Below are 20,920 nucleotides of genomic sequence, written 5' to 3'. Positions count from 1 at the left end.
GTGATGCTGTTTTTGCTCCCTCTGTTACATTCCATTGATCTACATTTCAGTTTTTATGCCTGTGATATACTGTTTTCATCACTAAAGCTTTGTAATATAAATCCAAACCTGAGATTGTGATGCCTCCTACCTTGCTAGTATTACCCAAAATTGCTTTTGCTCTGCTGGGTCTCTTCTGGTTCCATGTGAATTTTAAGATTGTTTTCTCTAGATCAGTGAGGGAATGCTGTTGGGTTTTTTTGGGGGGGTTGCATTAAATCTATATGTCAGTTTGGGAAGTATAGCTGTTTTGACTATATTGGTTCTGCCTACTCAGGAGCATGGGCTATCTTTCCATCTTCTTTTTTTTTTTTTTTTTTGCTTCCACTTAAATTGCATGTTTTATTTCTCCCAATCCCAGCCATAGCACAGAAGCCCCATCATATGCATCCCAAACCAGTTTTTAGTAGGTTGAGATTATGGGGACCCTTGTCAAATCAAGTGAGTGATACAAAGGGCTCCCCAAAGGCTGGGCACAAATGTGTCTGCCAAACAGGTGGAAGTAAACAGTGCATTGGCCCCAATGCTTCATGACTCAGCTTGACATTGCAATGCAATTTGCATCCTTGAAACTGACAGTCTGGGGAGGGGTGTGAGGGAGTGAAGTGGAGATCGGCTCCTATTAGCTCACCCTTTCAACATTAAACAGAGGCCAGGAGAGAAATGGTTCTGACGTCTCACCACATATATTTCTTCTTATCCAGTCTAAGCTGAGAATGCCATGTAAATGGGTCACTGAGAAATGCAGCAATTTTTCTCCAATCAAAATCAGAAACAAACCAGAATGATCTCGCTTCTATTAACTTTTGAAGGTTTACAGCAGTTAAAGTATTTTTGCTTCTATGTATGAAGGTTAAAAAGAATCATTTCTTTCATAAAATACAACAGCAACCAATTTCACCATCAAGTAAAAGTAAAAACTGGGATTCTTTTTAAAATTAGTCCAAAGTGGCATTTAGGAACTTAGTTGTAGGCTGCTGCGCTGACACCATGACAAACCAAAGTGCAAGGCTGGGTCTGGTTTTGTTTCAGTTTTCTTTTCAGTATCCAATGCTCACAGATCAAATTCTGGAATTGTTCCAATTGTAAGGCAGGGATCTGTTTGGATTCCACCACAGGTATGCTCCTTGGGTTGGATGCTGGAGGTTGAGGCACATTTTGCTGAACTCATGTCAACTGTCTAGTAGTCATCAAGGTCAAAAAATTCATCATCTCCTCCTTGGTATTCCATTCCCTGGAAATCTACTTGGTACCACAAGATACCTCCAAGTCCACCAAATCCTTTCACAAATTGGGATCCTTCTTGTGACTTATCTGTGACAATTTCCAATGTAGCTCCAAATTTTTTCCTGTAGAAAAAAATCTGAATAATTTTTAAAGTATATTTTCCTCTTTTTTCTTTTGTTTTTCTTTTTCTTTTTTTTTTTTCTTTTTGGTACCAGGGATCAAACTCGGGTCCTTGTGCTTATGGGGCAGGTGGCGGAACCACTGAGCTAAATCTCCAGCTCTATTTTCTTTTTTTTTTAAGAGTAGGAAAAATTCATTGAGAGAAAGAAAACTTCTGTCTAAGAGAGACAGAAGTGGGACTGGAAATGGGTTGCCCCTCCATTTTATAGTTGTTAGCGAACCATTCCAAAAGGGGCATGCTTTCAATCAGATCATGTTCCTGTCCTGTCTCTTTGTCTGTGAAATGAGATTTATCCTTCTCTTGTTCTGGAGTTAGAGAATTTTCTCCTCTTCTGTGCCTTGGCAATGAAGAACATATCTCATTATATCCAGATTTTCATAGACTATTAGAATCTCTGCAGCTCCCATTTCCAAAGCTTTTAGTGTATCTTCAACTCCAAAACAGTACTTGCCTGTGTCCTGGCTAATATCATCAAAGTATCATCCTATTAATTTCTTCTCTTGAGTGAATTTCACATTGGAGAGGACTCCAGTAGATAACTCAATAGCTTGGTTGAATCCATTTTCACCATGATAGGATATATTGACAAACTTTAAAACTTTCGATTGCAATCTCTGATCAAACACATCAGATTGACTTAGTTCAGTTTTTTGTTTGGTTTTTTTTGGTACCGTGGATCGAACTCGGGTCCTTGCGCTTGTGAGGCAGGCAGCGGAACCACTGAGCTAAATCCCCCGCCCAACTTAGTTCAGTTTTAAAGTCAGCTGATCCAGCTAAAACAAGCCCAGCCACATTCACTTTGTCCCCAGAAATAAACAGTTGTACAGTAGTGTCTGCCGCTTTCTGAACATAGTTGTCACTTTTCCACTGGACAAAACACAAGGCTGATTGACCTCCTCTACCATGTTTCTTTGGAAGATTCATAGTGAATTTATGCAGGACTTCTCTTGTATTTCCTGGGAGTGTGCCCCAAAGTGCGCCACTACTATCTATTACAAATGAAGCCAAACTTGCTGGTGTCTGAAAGTAGTGCTGTAAGAGCCTCTGTATGGAATTTGTTGTCACACAGATACAATGATGTATTTATTAATCGGTCTGAAAGGCTCAAAGTCAATGTTGACTTTCTTTCCCTTTTCTTCTTCTGCTACAATTGTTCCACAGCAAACAATCAGACCATTCGGAGGTACTTTTTTTATAAAGTTTGAGTCTTTGTTGTGCAGATGTAATGTCTCCCAAGACTGAAAGGCGGTTTACTCGTGACAATGTTACATGCAGTTCCAAACTCATCTGCTAACATTTTTGCTACTCGTGAAATCTGGTCTTTGGGAGGAATGATCAATGATATCATGCTGGTGCCATTGCCTCGGGCCACCTTCAAGCTCTTAATGAGCTTCTTGATCTTCCAGATCTCCACGTTCCTGTCGGCAGCAATGGGGTCATCTGCCATCTTCTCCCCTCCTTCTCCCTAAAGGTCGAGTCCTGGGTGGCAGCAGCTGCTCCTCCCCAGCAGCGGACTCCACGGTGGCAGCTTTGACTTAGGACACCGGCTCCATCTCTCCAGGCAGCTGCATGTGTTGCAATTCTGCTCACCTGGGGCCTGGGATATCACTTATTCCATTTTCTGAAATCTTCAGTCTCTTTCTTCAGAGTGGTACAATTTTTGAGGTCTTTCACTTTCTTGGTTGGGTTTTTTATTTTTAATTAATTGTATTGGTACACTTTTGATATACATAATGATCACATTCATCATAGTAAAGGTTAATTCCTAAGTATTTAATTTTCCTTGATGCTACTGTGAATGGTATTGTTTTCCTAATTTCATTCTGAGTGAGTTCATGCTATTGATTTTTTTGTGTTGATTTTGTATCCTGCTACATTGCTCAAGAACCTTGTTATTGGAGCAGCCTTTCAATGGAGATTTTTAAAGTTGAAAGTAGAGAATCATATTATCTGCAAATAATGATAGCTTGACTTCTTCCTTTCCTATATGTATCCCTTTTATTTTTTTCTCTTGCCTGATTGCTCTGGCTAACATTTCCAGGATTGTGTAAAAGAAAAGCGGTCATAGTGGACATCCTTCTCTTGTTTATTTTAGAGGGAAAGCTTTCAATTTTCCCCCATTTAATATAATGTTGGTAATAGATTTTTCATAAATGGCTTTTATCAGATTGAGATAATGTCCTTCAATGTCTATTTTTGCCGGTGATTTAGCTTAGTGGTTTCGCCGCCTGCCTAGCAAGCTTAAGGACCTGAGTTTGATCCCCAGCACAAAAAAAAAAAAAAAAAAAAAAAATATATATATATATATATATATATATATATATATATATATAGTTTTTCAGGGTTTAATCATGAATGGATGTTGGATTTCATCAAAGGTTTTTTTCTGTGTCTATTGAGGAAACCATGCTATTTTTTGTCCTTGATTCTGTTTATGTAATGAATTATATTTATTGATTTGTATATGTTGAACTCTCTTTGCATCCCTGGATGAAGCCTAAGTAGTCATAATGTATGATGTTTCTGATGATTTGTTGCATTCTGTTTGCCAGTATCTTGTTGAGTATTTTTGCATCTCTGTTCATTAGAGAGACTGGCCCGTAGTTCTCTTTTATGGTTGGAGTCTTGTCTGGTTTTGGAATCAGGGTAATGCCAGCTTCCAGGAATGACTTTGGGGGTATTCCTTCCCTTTGAATTTCATTAAAGAAGTTGAAGAGTATTGGTATTCGATCTTCCTGAAGTTTTTTTTAAGAATTCAGCAGTGAATCCACCAGGTCCGGGGCTTTTCTTAATTGTTAAGATTTTTATTACTATTTTAATTTTGTTGCCTGCTATTGGATTATTCAGGATTTCTAGGTCTTGTTGGTTCAGTTTTAGTAATTCATATATATCTAGGCATCTCTCCATTTCTTCTGAGTTCTCCAATTTATTGGCATATAGGTTATGACGTAGTTGGTAATAATACTCTGGATTTTGGCAGAGTCTGTTGTGATTTTACCTTTTTCATTTCTAATTGCATTGATTTGTGTCTTTTCTTTCCTTTTTTTGGTTAGATGGGCTAAAGATTTGTCTATTTTGTTTATTCTTTCAAAGAATCGGCTCTTCACTTCATTATTTTTTTTGTCTACATTTCACTTATTTGTGCTCTAATCTTTATAACTTCCACCTTTGTACTAGCTCTGGATTTAGATTGCACTTTTCCTCTAAGACCTTGAGGAGCATCATTAAGTTATTTATTTGGGCTCACTCTGCTTTTCTGATGTAGGCATTCGCAGCTATAATCTTCTTCTTAGGACTGCTTTCATTGTGTCCCATAAGTGCTGGTTTTTTTATTGTATAATTAGCAAATACATGCAATAGAATTGCCCTTTATTATTTCCAGAGGACAGCAGCCATTCCAGATGAAAGGTCATATAATCTTAACAGCTAAATTTTACCTCAATCGGATAATTTACTATGAGAATGGTTTTAATTAGCAAAGGGAAAAATCACTTAAGGTAATGAATCACAAAATCAAATATTGTTTTGTTTCAATCACTTTTAGGATAATCTTTCTGGCTTTGAAATATCAAATACTATGTACAAAAATATTTTCATATGCATTTAATTTCTTGGAAGAAAGGGAGAAATATTGGTTTTTCCTGAAAACTCAGTGATAAGAGTTTTTACTAGCTTAAAAATATTTTACTATAATTGCCTTCAGAATTATTAACTTGGCACTATGAAAAATCAATTGTAACTATATTGTAGAACAAACAATAAGAACACACAAATCTTTAAAAATTACTAAAACCACTTTGCTCACTTTAAATTTATTTAAAGATGCTATCTCTCCTAATTTATAGACATCTTAAGAATTCTTTTAAATATTTAAAAATTTTTCATAGTATTTTTCTTATGTAAATAACACATTAATAAGTATATACTGAGTGTTTGCTCAGTGATTAGTGTTGCTATGTGATTACAAGCAATTGAGTTCAAAATGCTTACTTTTTCTTTTCAATCAGTGTGTACCCATTCAATTCATTCAACAAATATACAGTGAGCATACAATATGTGTGTATATATTAGGCACAAAACATTTTATTTGCTGTAGATGAAAAGAGACTAATTTTTTTAAAGTCCGAACAAAAATTTTATTCTCTATACTTAGTCCAGTCAAAATTTCAGCATTGATTTGTTACTTTAAAAGCACCGTGCGTTAGAACGCACAAATGTTAAATGATATATAACACTAATTAATACTGTGACATGTCTATTTTAATGTCTGCTTTTGTTTTCCTCATAGATATGAAAATATCTTCTATAATTAATCATAGTATTAGCTTATTACCTTAATAGTATAGTTATTTTATAAGGAAGTTGAGGATAGGTGAATAGCAACAATTGAAATGAAAAACTAAATAATATTTTCCTAAGGAAGATTTAGAAAAATTCTATTTTTAAGGTAATCTGAAAAACATACAGATATATAGATATATGCACATAGAGACACACTTAAATAATCCACTCAACTAATATCAATTAAAAAATTTAGAAAACATAAGTCTAGTAGTTGAGGCAGAGAATGTGGATCTTCTGCCCTAAATTCTTTATTATTCTACAATCAATATGAATCCTTTTTTATTCCTTATTTTACTGTATGTGTACACACACACACAGAGTGACACAAAATCAGACCATTTTACACAGCAGCATGAAAGCTGGCATTTAAGAAACTAGTATATTTATTCTTTCATTTGCTTACCTGTTTTGTTTTGTTTTGTTTTGTTTTGTTTGTTTTCTTGGTACCCAAGATCGAACTCCGGACCTTGTGCTTGTGAGACAGGTGGTGGAAGCAGTGAGCTAAATCCCTGGCCCTGCTTACTTGTTCTTCATACTGGTTAAAAGAATCTAAAAAAAAAACAAAAAACCCCAAAACTCTCCCAATACTCAAATATCTAAACTATAACCCAACAACTTAGGTTTTGCATTTGAAAAATCAGGAGTTCACTTACCTTTTCCTGACAATGAATCACAGCAGTTCTTCACTTAGCACAGCACCTGTTCTTCATTTAATTTTGACGAATGATTAATTCTACAATTTTCAACCATCTTCTGTGCCAGGAAAGTTACATGTGTTGTCATACAGACACTTCAGAGAAATAGTGCAAGTATATCCAACGCAGATATTATAAATATTATAAAGGTACACGATAAATTCAATAATACTACTTTAAAATATAATTTATAGATTATACAGTGTAATGCACTTGGCCATAGAATCTTAATAATATAAAATGTTATTTATAATTAGGCTTAGAAAAACACAAGGCAATGATTTTGATTTTTTTTTGAGAGAGAGTCTCATAGTGCAGCTGGCCTTGAACTCACTATGTAGCCCAGCTTGCCCTCGAATTCGCCTGTCCTCCCTCAGCCCCTCTCCCCCATGCTCGGATTACAGGAGTGCGCCACCATATCCCGCTAAGCAATGATTTTGAATAGGACGCACAAGATCACCAAAGCCAACGTGAAACTTTTTCCGATTCTCTCGACAGGACTGCATATTCAAAGGTCCCATTTTAAAGCAATATTTCTGATGTAAAATATATAGTCTTTAGTCCTTATCGTATTTGAGAATCCATACTACCACAAATGAATCACTCACTGTCTTGACCTTGCCAACAACTGCCAAAGAAATTACGGCGGGGGGGGGGGGGGGAGCCTCGCCCAGCCGGCCACTGAGACAGGAGCTGCCGGGTGAAGTCTCACAGACACCGAGCACACCTGGGCCCAGAGACGCCGGGAGGCAGGACAGAGCCTGGGTGTCACCTTCTGAAGTATTGGTATTGGGCCTCCTCCACTTGCTTGGTTGCGTTGGCAAAGGCGGCTGCTGAGAGGCGGCTGAACGTGGCGGCGGCTGAGAGACAGCTAAGAGGCTGTCAGGCTACTTCCGAGGACGGGGGTCAAACACCTTCACCTAAGGCGAGGACAGTCTGGAAGCCTGTGAGGCGGGGCAGTGACAGAGCTGTGGTTACCATGGCGAGGCCCGCGAGGCCGCGGTCCCGCCCACCGCAAAGGTCCCGCTCACCACAGCGGCCCCGCCCACACCAACTGTCGCCAACTGCCAAGATGGTCGCCAAAGGCCCCCCTCACACTGCTCCCTTGAGGATGGGAAAAGAAAGGGCAATTCTAGTCTGCAGAATTGAAATTTCAGGTCCCTAGCGGAAGGATCACAAGACAGAACCCAGAAGTACCCAGACGTGGCCACTTACCAAATTAGTGAGACCCTATCTCAAAAATAAAAAATAAAAAGGGCTGGGGATACAGATTAACGCAAAGGCCCTGGGTTCCATCTCCAGTACCACAGATGCAGACTCACGGGCATTAGAACTGTTACAACTCAATAATGAAAACTCTAACAACCTAATTAGAATGAGCAAAAGTTGTGTTCAAACACCTCATGAAAGAAGATATGTGCACCAGATAAAATGTACCTCTGTCTTTAAAATTCAAAGCATCTTCTTTATCAGTCACTATTTCGTTCTTATTGATAATACTCTGATGGGTAACCTATGGGAGAATTTTAATTTCTCAAATTGCTAAAATTGGAATGCCTTCCTTTTTATTATCCAGACCTTACTTTTTTTTTTTTAAGGCAACCGTGTCTCCAATGTCTTCTCCCCAACCTTGTAAACTTATCCATAAGGACCTTTTCTAATAATTCTGACGATATAAAATTTGTCCACACAGCCTTTTCCTCAGTCAATATCTTTTTCTTTTAATTCACCATAGCGAGGCCGACATACTTTAGGCCTTCATATACTATGCAACTGTGCTGCTGTTTTCTTTTCCTCTGGACTCTTGGAAAGATCCTCTCCTCCGGCTTGGGAGGCAGGTGAGAGGGCAGGGCTAAATCAGCAAGAAGACATCTGTTTCTTTTCTACTTCTTTTTAAACCGCTTTTACTGAAATATTTTCTCTTAAACTATCCCCCTCTTTATATTCAGGTAGCATGGGAGACAAAGGTAAGGGTGGTAGCACACAGGTCACTAAAGTCACATGTTGCTGCTTCTCCCTGGCTCCCACGCTTGGTTTCAGTGGTTTGGTTTTCTCTTTTGAGAGATACTGAAAGGTTCACCCTTTGTAGCAGCAGATTTCCTCTCCTTCCCAACGACAGCTGTTATCTGGGTGGCTTTATCTACAATCAAATTATTGTCTACCTTTGTAACTTGAAGAGGTGGCTTTGTTTTCGCCTTGTCATTTTGTATTGAAAGTTCCACTACTTGAGGGAGAAGGGGCACGCTCAGTTTATTTCTTCACGTCCTTCACATGGTTGGTTTGCGATGTGCTGGCTCCAGTTTCTGTGTCCCCTTGGTTGGTGTAGACGTGCTAGAGGGTTCTGCAGCTTCTGCAGCTGTCTCTGCAGCTCTTGCTTTTTCATTCTTGTTCAACTGGACGGCCAGGCTACTCTTCAGAGTCAGTGTGCTAGGAGAAATGCTAGAATGACGACTCTGGGATCTAGAAAATCTGTACCTGCTGAGAGACCTTGAATGCCTGGAGGAGTATGGACTTCTGCTTCGGGATTTCACAGACCAACTGAGCACCTGGCTGTAGGGGGTGGGTGAGCGGCGGCTCAGAGGGCCCGCAGGGCGCTGTGCGAGCCCAGGCTGGCATGAAGGCCCGGCCCAGGGACTGAGGGAGCGCAGTCTACAGCACTGAGCTCTGCTCCACCTTGTCGCGAGGGCCTGTGGCGGCTCTGGGTAGGCGGACGGCGGCTCCTTCCCACAAGCGCGAGCGGCCAACACGCACCTTGGAGTCGGGCTCCGTGCGGCTGCCGCTGCTGGACGTGGCCGTGGCCGTGGCCGTGGCCGTGGCCGAGGCGCTCTAGCGGCGACGCCCGCGGATGCTGCTCCGCTTGCCCTCTCGGGGGAAGGGGCTCGGCGCCATCGCCGTTCCGCCCGCGGCCCTTGGAGGCCTCGCGGTTGCGGGCGCCCTCCCGCCCTCGGTATTGGCGGTGCCGCTGCCAGCTTGGCCGCTGCTGCCAGGGCGCTGCCGGCGGGGCCCGCGCTCCGAGTCCTCCGCGCACCTCGGCCCAGGCGACCGCACCGGACTCCCGCCCGCCCCGCGCCGGCGCCCCCCAGCGGCAGCTCCAGCTCCCGCCCTCTACTCCGCCAGCCTGCCCCGCCCTCGCCGCGCCGCCGCCCTCCTTCCCGGGTCGCGGGCGAAGCGCCAGGTCTTCTGCCCGGCCTCAGGAGGACGCGGAGGCGGCGGCGGTCAGGGGGCCGAGGCCAGGAAGAGCAGGGAGCGCGGCGTCGAGAGCAGGAAATTGCCGCGCTCCTCCACCTTCTTGTCGGCCCAGCTCAGGCACCCGCCGCTCCCCAGCGCGGGGTCGCTGCTGCTCCGCATCGCCCCGGGCGCGGCCGCCTCCGGGCGTAGCTCACCCAGGGGCCATTCCCGGGGCGGCGGGGTGACGGCTGCGGGGAGACTCGGCAGGGCGGGGCGTGCAGGGTCCTCGGGCGAAGCAGGGGCGGGCCAGCGGCTCGGCCTGGCTTGACGCGGAGGTGCCCTTGGCTGACGCCCCCTCACTCCATCGCCCCGAGGCCCTGACGTCCCGTCTCGGTAGCTGGAGACCCCAACTGGTCTCCGCGTCGTCGACGTGCTCCTCCTCCCAGGGCTGCACTGGCGGCGGCGGGACGGCCCCGCCTCTCGCTCTCTCAGTCCTTCCACTTCTCCCCTGCTACCTACATCGGTCACTCAAAAAAACACGTACTCATGCTTCAGAACCCAGTGGGCACACTGCTATTTACAGATTGCCTTTTGTGACTCTTTTGGACAGTTGCTCACACTATTTTTCCTTTCCTTTTCTCCTCCAGGGAGGTTCTGCCACTCTGTCTCTCAGTCTCTTCTGCTCAGCCTCCCTTCTGCCCTAGTGGGACCCAGTGTCCAGGGACTGCGTCATGGGTCTTGAATCCCTGCATCCTACAAAGCCTGCCACACAGTCAGAGCTCAATTCATGGTGACTGATATGGAAGTTTCTGTTCCATAAAGCCTGGAGGCTATTTACTGCTCCTGACCCCATCTCATTTTAGAGTAGCTCAGAGTAAACCCCACCCATCATCATGTAATATGAACACGCACTAATACAAATTGAAAGAGGTCGGATTTATTTAAACATATTTTAAGTGATCAGTTTATTCCAGTGGTTCTGTTTGTGTGTGAACTTCCACTTAGGCACCCAGAGGCCCACTGTTTGGTCTGGGAGCTCCCAGATGCAGTCGAGTAAGGAGCATGACCGTGGAACAGTGCGTGGAAGAGGGATGGCAAAATCGTCCGAGGACAAACTGGCAGCTGTATGTTTTAGCCTCCTCTGCGCACTGCCCGGGAAAGGGATTCGTAGCCCCTAGAAGTGGGATGGATGAGAATCACCCACCTCTCCCCCTTTCCCAAGAGGGCAAGAAGAGGGCGTGGTGAGGAGGTGCAAAGCTCTTAGGCCCCTTCTCCTCACACCCCTTTGCTCACTCTTGGGCCCCTGAGGAAGGACTGTCCCATTCTGCTTCAGTGTCCTTCTGGCACCCGAGATGACTTCGTGACTTGGTTGTTCTGTGATCTAAAGAGACTCATCCCGTGCTCCAAGAATGGAGTTCAGGATGCAGAAGAAGGGACACTCAGTTCAGGGAAAACTAACCGGAGGTATGGATGGACTCTTTTTTTTTTTTTTAACGTGTTACACCAGGGAAGAAGCTTGCAGAAGTGCCATACTTCTGTTTAGACTCTAACGTCACCAGTCTGGCTGCCCAGTGAACTGGCCGATCAGTCTAGGGAGGAAATCAGCTGTGTGGAGCACTTGGAAGTGACCTGGTGAACCCCTTCTGTAGCGAAAGTGGGAGATTTGAATTTCAGACACTTCCACAGCCTGCTCCCGGTGGACAAGAGCCCTGAAATTATTTCAGCACCAATTTAAACTACCACTTTGCTCTGTGGCCTGGGGAGACTCACATATGCCTTATCGCTTACACTTCTGGGGACAGGAAATTGAAGAGTCGGGCAGGGAAAAGGTGGAGGTGGGTGCAGCATGTGTGTTCAAAATGCTTCTCCCCTCAGAGAGCGTGAGAGTGTTGGGATTCCTTACCAGCTTTGTAGCACTGTCCTGAGGGTGGGGTGGGAGCCACCATGGGCCTAGGCTTTTCCTGCCTGTTCAGTGTGAATACTTCCTCAGCCAACCCAGGCGTAGGAGCCCCTAAAGCTGTTTCTGATGTTTTCCAGAGAACCCAGGCGTGTTTTATGCGGTGCACTTACGGTGAGGGAAAATCCAAAGCCTAACTAAATTCCACCCACGGTGCTGCTGACTTGCATCCCATGAGGACTGTATGTGATACTGAAATTGTTGGAGGGGGCATTGAAAACAAATAGAGAAAAGACAGACGACAGTGAAAGTGAGATAGTTGCTGTTCTTTTCCTTATGTGAAATGCCAAGTCCTGAAACTGTACTCTCTATCGATTCAAATCAGGTGGTAATGTTTCAGGAATTCAAGAGACTGGGGAGACCCAGGGACTGAAACAGGAGGACTTTATTTCAGGTTGAAGGTGTACACCGGGCTCAACGGACTCCTGTCCAGGGGAAGAGCGATGGACAAAGACAAGTTCCAGCTTTTATTCATTTTGTGGAAGGGAGAGGTTTTCCTAGTGACATATAGCAAGCGATCTACCGTAAAGACGCTGTCTCGTGACATATATGGAAACAGAGTTTGATGAACCTTGTTTAGGGGACATAGTTGTCAATTTTATCCGTGCCACAATGAGAAATTACAGCTACAGGGAAGACGGGGTTGTTTGGGAGGAGGGAACCTCCCAAGGCTGAGAACCACTTGTTTGTCTTTAAGTTCTCCTGCTTCAGCAACTGTGCTTGATCGTGTGGACTGGTGTCCAGAGGTGTGGGTGTCAAGTCACCCTGCACATCGGGGCCATGCTCACTCCCTCACTGAAGGCACCCTGGTGGGGAGATACACATCGAAGCTGCTGGGATCATCTTCCTCATGCAGGGCGTACAGTTCTACAAATTCACTTATATCACCCGGAGTGTGGGCCCAAGGAACATCCAAATCCCCCATACACGTATCCTGGACGTTATCATGCGGAGTGTCCACTGCTGAACTCAACACAGGGGCTCCATCTCTTCTGGTGATGTGGCTCTCAGAGGGCTCCTGTGGATCATGGTTGCCGTCATCTGAAGATCCAGCAATTGGTGAGGCATTCGTCGCAGGATTTTGTAGTGGGGGCTCCTTCTCTTCCAAAACCTGCTGTGTGGATGTTCCAGGTGATGCATCTCCTTGCACTTTTAGCCTGATTTTCTTCTGTTTCATCCGCTGGTTCTTAAACCAGTTCTAAAGGGAGAAGAGAAACAGGATAATGAAAATGGATGAGTCCAAAGATTAATCTCCATGTTCAACCTAGGAAGTGAGGTTCAGGTGTCTGAAAGGTAATCTCCAATGGCTTCAGACTTCTCTGAACAGGAAAGTTCTTTGTATCCTCTGCTGTTCTGGGTCCCATTAGGTCAAGTGGGGGGCGGGGGGGAGGGGCGGTGAATGGGTTGTAGTACCAATGGGTAGAGGAGGATGGAGCACTCAAACTCTGAATGAAGACAGATTAAGTAAAGGGGCTGGGTGTGGTCCTGTATTAGTGATTGCTCAAGGTTTCCCGAGAAAACATCCAAAGTGTGAGAGCAAGAACGGGAGTGTAGCTTGGCCTGCCTCAGGTTCATGCAGGGATTTTGCCTCGAATTTCCTCTGGGAATTGATTTGAAGACGTCTGAATGACTGGGAATGTTCTGACTGAGCAGTATCTAGGTATCTACCTGGTGTACTTTGTAATCAAGATTCACGTGGTGGGTGTTTGTCTTCTATGTAACAGTCCAGAGAAGTGGCATATGCTTTAAGAGGTGGAGGCTGAGGAGAAGCAATTTAGTCTCAGAACATGGCTTTGGAAGGGATTAATGCCCATCTCCAGGAAGCAGGTTAGGACTCACAGCACTAGGCTAATGACAAGAGTGGGCTGCTCATATGGGAACCAACCCAAATGGCAGTATCTGAGATCCAGACTCAAAGGGTCCTATGTAGTGTTGTGGGCCAGGATGCAAATTCTGGCTCTTGTGTTGATTACTCTTGGAAGACAAGTCTTTTGGGTGAGCCTTCATCGTCTTCAAAAAAGTGAACATACCTGGGTGTGGTTGCAAAGGACTGCAATACCAGCACTTGGGAGCCTGAGATAGGAGGACTGCCTTGAATTCCAGGCCAGCCTGGGCTACATAGTGAGTCTGGGCTACACAATGAGTTCAAGACCAGGCTGAATTGGAGTGTGACCCTGTCTCCGGGGGGGGAAAAAAAAAAAAAAAAGACTGCGGGAGGTTCTAAGTCAGGTGCACTACCTAGAGACACACTCAGGCACCTACCTTTATCACCACTTCGTCAAGATTCAGTTTTGATGCCAATTCATGAATAGCATCAGTGTCTGGATGAGTGTTCTTCTCAAAGGTATCCATCAATACTGCCAGTTGATTTTGGCTAAACACGGTACGTGGCCGGCGAGTATATTGCTCCTTTTCTGCTTAGGGAACAGACAAGAGACTCACATTCAAGTAATATTCAGATGGCAAAGGCAAAAGATCCATGTTAAAAAGAAAATATCCAAATGTGAATTTCATGCCTGGGCCTGACCTGCCTGTCAAAGGCTTGGCCTAAAAAGCCCACCCAAGGACCCACTCCTCACCATCTTTCTGTGATTGTTCTGCACCTCCAGATCACCAGTACCTCATTGGGAGAGGATACAGTATTGGCACGAGAGTAACGCTGGGTTCATGAGGTCACATTGTTCATACAGTACTTGAGACACTACCATACTAACCCCTCGCACTCAGAGGTACTTTAAGACCCTGCTATTGATTTGGTCACTTATTAGCAGGATCGTTGTGGGGAGCAGCCATGAAGTTAAGTGACCTCAGAGTGCATCTTGATTCTCTTACCTACTGGCTCTGTGACTTAGGGAGTCACTGTACTTATATTTTTTGCCTTTGATTTTCAAATAGTAAAATGATCCCAGATAACTCACACTCTTTAGAAAGATATGAGTTTCCAAAGACACAAGTAAAATACAGTATTTGTGCACGATGGGAGTTTATACTACTGTTTAAAACGTCCTGAGGTCTTGTCATCTAGCAGTACCTAATGTCATGGCAATCCATGTTTTATGGACTATTTTACTCACAAGAGGCCTTTAGGTTTCACACACACAGCCGCACACACAGCCACACACACACACACACACACACACACACACACACACCAAACCACACTGCCAACATGCTGCCTAATTCTCCCTCGGTGAACACAAATCATCCAATATGGAGATTTCTTAGCTTTTACTCCCTGTCTAGACACAGGGCAAACATTTATAGGGGACCGGAGAAAATCCTCAAACATGGTGCTGAAGGAGAGACGCAGAGACAGAGATTTACATAGAGAAAGAGAGGCTGAGATAGAAAAAGGAAAACGAGGAGCAAAAGGATGGCAGCAGGACTTTAAAGACAAATTTTGGTGAAGAAAAGAAAAGAAATTGAAAACATTACAATCAATATTCTTAGATTAATAGAATATATTGCAGTCATATATCAAAAATCTCTTGAAAATAAAGGAAAAGCCATTAGGACAGATGTTCTTGGAATTCAGTAGCTAAAAGTAAACCATTAAACAATAATAGAAGAGCTGAAAAAGAATGTGAAACAAGTATTGCCGAAGGCAGGCTAGAATAGACAAAAGCACGTTAAAAGACTGAAGAGACAGGAAAATACAACCTTGGTCAAAGATGGCCAAGAAATACTTGGAGAAATATTAGGCTGGCTGTGGATGTTCTCAGTGGTAGAGAGCTTTCTTAGCATCCGTGATGCTATGTGTTCAAATTCCAGCACATTAAAAAAAACAGCAATACTTGTGTGACTAAAAAGTATCTATATGCCTCAAGAGAAATTTCAGAGTGATGAGAGTATTATGAAAGAAATAACTTTTTAAGATTTGGGAAATAAAATGAAGGAGTCACCATTAGCAAGAATCTGGCCTCAGATAAACTCAGTGGCTATGACACTGCTGCTGCACAAAGCTCCACAGGAGTCTCCAGCATGAGACTGTCGAATGTCAAGGATGATAAACAAATAAACAGTTTGAGTTCTATTGCAAAATACCAGAATACTGTGTTTAGAGAAAATCCTGAAGCTTCTCACTGAAAACAGAATTTCCACACAAAGGAATGGTAGTTAGAATTCCAGTGGTCTTCAGAAGAGCATCACTGCTCAGCAGAAGACAATGAATAGAGAGCGATAATATTCTTAGAGAAACTCTTTCGACCTGGTGTTCAGCCTTATTTGTTTTTTTTTTTTAGGAGGAAAAGAGAGCGGGAGACTGCTCCACTGATTATACCCAGCACAGGCTGTAAGCAGTGCAGGCTATAAAGAATTAACCCTGAAATTGTCTTCTTTAAAGAAGTGAGTCCGGCTGATTTCAGAGTGACTCTTACCCAAACTCCACTGCCAGACATGAAAACGTCTCAACTGAAAAGACAGGCTAATCATTAACCACAACTTATATCTGTTCTGTTCCATTCCTAATGCAAGAATGCTTTGTCCCGTCTTTTGAAAGCCTTTCCTGGGTCAGTAACTACACTTGATCTTAGCCAAAAGGCCGAGAAGCCATTGGCTCGGTAACTTATCTCTAGCAACCACACTGGCCTCATCAGCTTTCCCTAGAAATGACAGTGTCACCAATAAATATCACTGGTTCTGGCTGTTTCAGTGTCTTTGCTTGCTCAAGCTTTAAACATCTCACGTCCTCATTTCACGTTGATTCTGTCTCTGAGTCTTTCTGCTCACCTTGGGTCAGAGCACCAAGCAGGAGATTGGGATCCTCTGCAGGGGTCCCCAGTAGAAGAGGATAAAGATGGTTTCAGATACTCATGCACTCAGCAGTCTGACCTCCCATGGAGCATTGAAGGAGCCCCGAGAGAAATCGCATCAACACAACACCAATTTAAAGAGGGAAGCTGTGTGTGGGAGAAAAGGGAATCCACAGAGAGTAGCAAAGGGACATGGTGGGTTTTCTACCAGCACAATGACCCTGGGAAGGAAGCTGGGCAGGCTCCAGGATGACAGAGCAGCTTGAGCAGATGTGACACAGAGTAGCTGGAGGACATCTCTGTGGACTGAGCTCCTGTGCCATCTCCCAACAGGCCAGACCAGACCAAACAGGAGGCACTGGTGCTGAGGTCCACAGAATCAAAGTGAACCTCTAAGAGGACCAGTTTTCAAAAAGACCAGGAGATTCTACTCACCCCGAATCCACATAATAAGGAAGTTCTTTCTCTTTTAACCCCATGGAGTAAATTTCAAACAACCAATGCTGTGGTTTTTGTTTTGTTTTTTTCGGTACTGGGGATCGAACTCAGGACCTTGCCCTTGCCAGGCAGGCAGAAGCAGCTCTGTGCTAAATCCCCAGCCCCCAATCCCGTGTTTGTCCTTTTCCTGCCTTCTCTGGATTTAGCTGTGTCTTTAAGCCAATGTCCTATTCTCAGCTCAATGGAATGCTCATTCCATTTGACACAATAAGGTGTTCCCTGATTCCAGAATCACAGATAAGCGCCAATTCCATGTTTCAACCAGATGTGTTGTCATTTTGCCTTTTGACAGAGTCAATCGGGAAAATGCATTCAATAGACTACCTCTTCTGTTAGACTACCTGGGGGAAATACTGAATATGCTATGGGGAGACCTGGGAACTCATGCAGTCGAGATGAAGAAAGACACATCTTACATAAATAAGAAAAAAGGCAATTATTCACACCAAAAGTTAAGAAGTCTATGTTAAATAAATCATCCTTGTACAACTGACTCAACATCAACACTATTATACAAGTTTGGTCATGTGCTCCCAAACATTTTGTTCAAAGATGGTCCTAGGAGGTTATAACAGAGCTACAAATTTCTGTCATAGCTGCAATCCATGACTGTCATGCTGGTAATGCTGCTGGGGTAAACAGACCTAATGAGCAGCCAGTCACAAATAAAAGTATATCTCACACCGTGATGCAGAGTACCTACTGGATAGTGATAATAAAAGACTACGGTATGAGTTTTTGTTGCTGTTTTGGAGTGTACTCCTACTTACACCAAATTTGGTATATAATACGAGGCCATGTTACATACCAGCAGCAGCCTCCTGCATTTCATTTACTGCACCTCTTTTTTTTTTTTTTTTTTTTGTTACCGGGGATCGAACTCGGGTCCTGGTGCTTGCGCAGCAGGCAGCGAAACCACTGAGCTAAATCCCCGGCCCTACACCTCTTGATTCCATTGTTTCCTATTGGGTTAAATAGAACCCTATATCTTGTTCATACTCCTTAGGAGCAGTGGGCAATGCTGTAGGTATGTATGTAAGTACATAAAGCACAGGCTGGGCGAACTCAAACTTGTGACCCTCCTGCCTCAGCCACCCAAGAGTGGTGGGTCTACAACCTTGTACCACCAGAGTTGCCAGTTGTTCTACTCTGAAAATAAACTCATTTTTTGAACTTCTAAAAGAAAATATGCCTAGGGCGGTGGCCCAGGCCTCTAATCCCAGGGGGCTGGGGCAGGAGGATCACTGTGAATTCAAGGCCAGCCTCGGCTACACAGTGAGTTCAAGGCCAGAATGAACCGCTGGGTGAAACCCTGTCTCACAATAACACCAAAATATAAATTTTGAAAATAAAATTATATCTCTCTCCCCAGACAAAAACACACATTAAACCAAGTTTTATAAATACAATTATAAATAATATCGATTAATAGGGCAGCATCAACATTTAAAATCCCTAGACAAGAGAATTGATAAGCAAATAACAAACACAAGCCACTGACTGGAGGAATGTATTTGCAACAAACGTAAGATAGGAATTCTTAGTGTGTAGAAGGCAGCATGGGCCGGGGATTTAGCTCAGCGGTTTTGCCGCCTGCTGTGCAAGCGAAAGGACCCAAGTTCGATCCCTGGTACCAGAAGAAGAAGAAGAAGAAGAAGAAGAAGAAGAAGAAGAAGGCAGCAAAGATTATTCTACATTTCAAGAAGCAGGAGAACCGCCATGAAGGCCTCACCCCTCACCTCTCACCTCTCACCTCTCACCCTGGTTTGTCCCCCGACAACCCCTCAGCCTAGCTTCCTCCCGCTCACTCTACTCACCGGGCTCTCTGGCGTCTTCCACCATGGCCGCTGAAGGACAGGGAAAGGGCTGGAACCTGCTCGTTCTGGAGCTCCTCACTTTATGTGCCCACTATGCTAGACCACCTCCCTATTTAAGCAAAACCTTGACGTACTCAGGCCTCCATCTTGACCCACCCTCATCAAACCTATCGTCACGCCCTACTAACAATCACCGGCCATAGCATTCTGACCAGAATTCAACCCCCCCCCTCCCCGCCCCGTTTCTCCAGAACCTAGGCCAGCAATAGCGAACCTTCGTGAGGTCGTGTGCCTAAACTGCAACTCAAAACCCACTTATTCATCGCCAAGTGCAGTTAAACCTGAATGCCGGGTTGTTGAGTCAACCCTGGGGCGAGTGGGCTATCTCGTGAACAGAGAAGCGCTGGGTGTCCGCTGCGGCAGGCGTGCCATGCGTTCACCAGCCCTGACCTAGGACGTGGGAACTGCTGTGTGTGGTACTGAGAGTGAAGAGCGATTCAGACTGATTCCTAGCTGGGCGTGGTGGAGCTCGCCTTAATCCTAGCACCGGGGAGGCTGAGGCAACGGGAATGCCGACAACTCAAGGCTGCCCTGAGCTACATAGCACGACCCTGCCTCAAGGAGACGAAAACCAAAACCAACAAAACTAAAGCCCCAAGAGACTGATTGCTGACCTCAAATAGCGGAGGAAGCTAAATGAAAGTCGGGCAGGTAGAACAGAGAAAGTGTACAAAAATGTCACTGTGGACACACGAGTAAATCAGCAAGGTGCCCGCGGAGAAAGTCAGTCAGTTGTTGAGGCAGACTGGGAAGGTGAGGGCGGGGCTCCCTGTGGGGGTTGGGGGGCTTGTGCTGGGGAGACGCCCAGGGGCCTGGGAAGCCGGGTCAGCTTGCCAGGGTCACCTTGCCACCCCAGGCGGCGACAGGTGGCCTGAGGGATCTGCACTGAGGACCTTGCAGTCTGGGTTAAAGAGTTGTATTGGGACCACTGGGAGTCCAGGGAGAGGGAACTTTATGCTGCTTTTTCGGGGGTCTCTAGCTCTGGGTGTTAAACCCACAGCCTTTGCACTGAGCTGTAGCACCAGCCCTATTTTTTATTTTTTATTTTGAAACAGGGTCTCTAAGTTGCTAAATTGCCCGGCCTGGTCTCAAACTTGAGCTCCTCCAGCTTCAGCCTCCCGGAGGGCTAGGATTACGAGCATGTGCCACCACACCCAGCTTGCTCTGTTTTTTGGTTTTTGTTTTTTGTACTGGGGATCGAACTCAGCTCCTTGCGCTTGGGGAGCAGGCAGCGGAACCACTGAGCTAAATCCCGGGCCCTGCACTGTACTTTTTAAAATGTGAACCATCTCTCTTGTTTCTTGGAACCTTTTTCTCCGTCTCTCTGTTCGTCTCTCTGTTCTCTCTTCTCCTTTCAGGCACCATATTTACTGATTTATTCTTGCATCTCCCAGTGTCTTTCTCCATGCCACATTTTTTTGTGACGTGGGTGTAATTTGGTGGACAGGAAGGATATGGGCCCTATGCAAGTCACGGGACTCCCCACACTTGAAGCTGAGGCTTCTCAGACCTGGAGAGGAGATTCTGGCCTCGGCCCCAATGCCACACCTCAGTCGGCCTAGTGGGGAGAGATCTTGGAAAGACCAATGCACTCCAGCTCTGGAAACACTCCAGGTAGCCCCAGGACAAAGCAATACAGAGGGACCCATTTATGTCTACAGGAAGATAATTCAGGAGAAGAAAAGTGATCCCAGGTAGACGTACCCCTCCAAATATCTGCTCAGCAGGGTAGATTGGGGCTTACGTTTTCTACATTGATTTTAAAGTCAGTCTTTGGAGTGGCCCTGTGGCACTGATGAAGCTGGAAAGAGGGTGCCATATTCGAAGGGTGTGGCCCCCAAATATCGGGGATGTTGCAGGAAGTCACTTTACAACAGCCTGTCCCTTCCGCATCTGTTCCTAGAACAAGTGCTGGCACTCTAGGGAAAGAAACAGAAACAACCACAACCACCCAACCGTTCTGATTAGGGTACCTCTGTTGTCATGACCACCACCAACACCGCAGCATTAGAAGAAGTGTGTCAGACTGGAAAGCCAGGTGAGTCAGGAAGTGTCCTTGTCACTGAAGGGGAAAGAGAGCCTTGTAATCCAAGGCAGAATCCAACACAAAGGCCAGAGACCCAGAACACCTTGCAGTGTCACAGGTGCAGAGAGGGCGCCCGTGTAGCTGAGATAGATTGTGG

General features: G+C 44.8%; 1 protein-coding gene and 2 pseudogenes across 1 annotated transcript; all 3 read right to left on the bottom strand.

The window, feature by feature from the left end:
* Positions 1 to 353: 353 nt before the first annotated feature.
* Positions 354 to 3,700, bottom strand: LOC147822227 (eukaryotic peptide chain release factor subunit 1-like; annotated as a pseudogene).
* Positions 3,701 to 7,132: 3,432 nt separating this feature from the next.
* LOC147822226 (uncharacterized) lies at positions 7,133 to 9,834 on the bottom strand (annotated as a pseudogene).
* A 2,050-nt stretch (positions 9,835 to 11,884) lies between these two features.
* LOC147822225 (paired-like homeodomain transcription factor LEUTX) lies at positions 11,885 to 18,899 on the bottom strand. Its single transcript, XM_087197493.1, has 3 exons — positions 18,678 to 18,899; positions 13,874 to 14,025; positions 11,885 to 12,809 (listed from the first exon to the last, which is right to left on the bottom strand). The coding sequence occupies exons 1-3, from the start codon at positions 18,700 to 18,702 to the stop codon at positions 12,396 to 12,398; spliced, it is 591 nt and encodes a 196-aa protein (XP_087053619.1). The 5' UTR covers positions 18,703 to 18,899; the 3' UTR covers positions 11,885 to 12,395.
* Between the last annotated feature and the right edge of the window lie 2,021 nt (positions 18,900 to 20,920).

This window comes from Heterocephalus glaber, unplaced genomic scaffold, assembly GCF_053883595.1.
Source record: "Heterocephalus glaber isolate CG9 unplaced genomic scaffold, H.glaber_assembly_v1.0 deba00001670, whole genome shotgun sequence".
NCBI classification, from domain to species: Eukaryota; Metazoa; Chordata; class Mammalia; order Rodentia; family Bathyergidae; genus Heterocephalus; species Heterocephalus glaber.
Note: the sequence above shows the minus strand (reverse complement) of the source record. Positions and strands in the feature narration are given on the sequence as shown.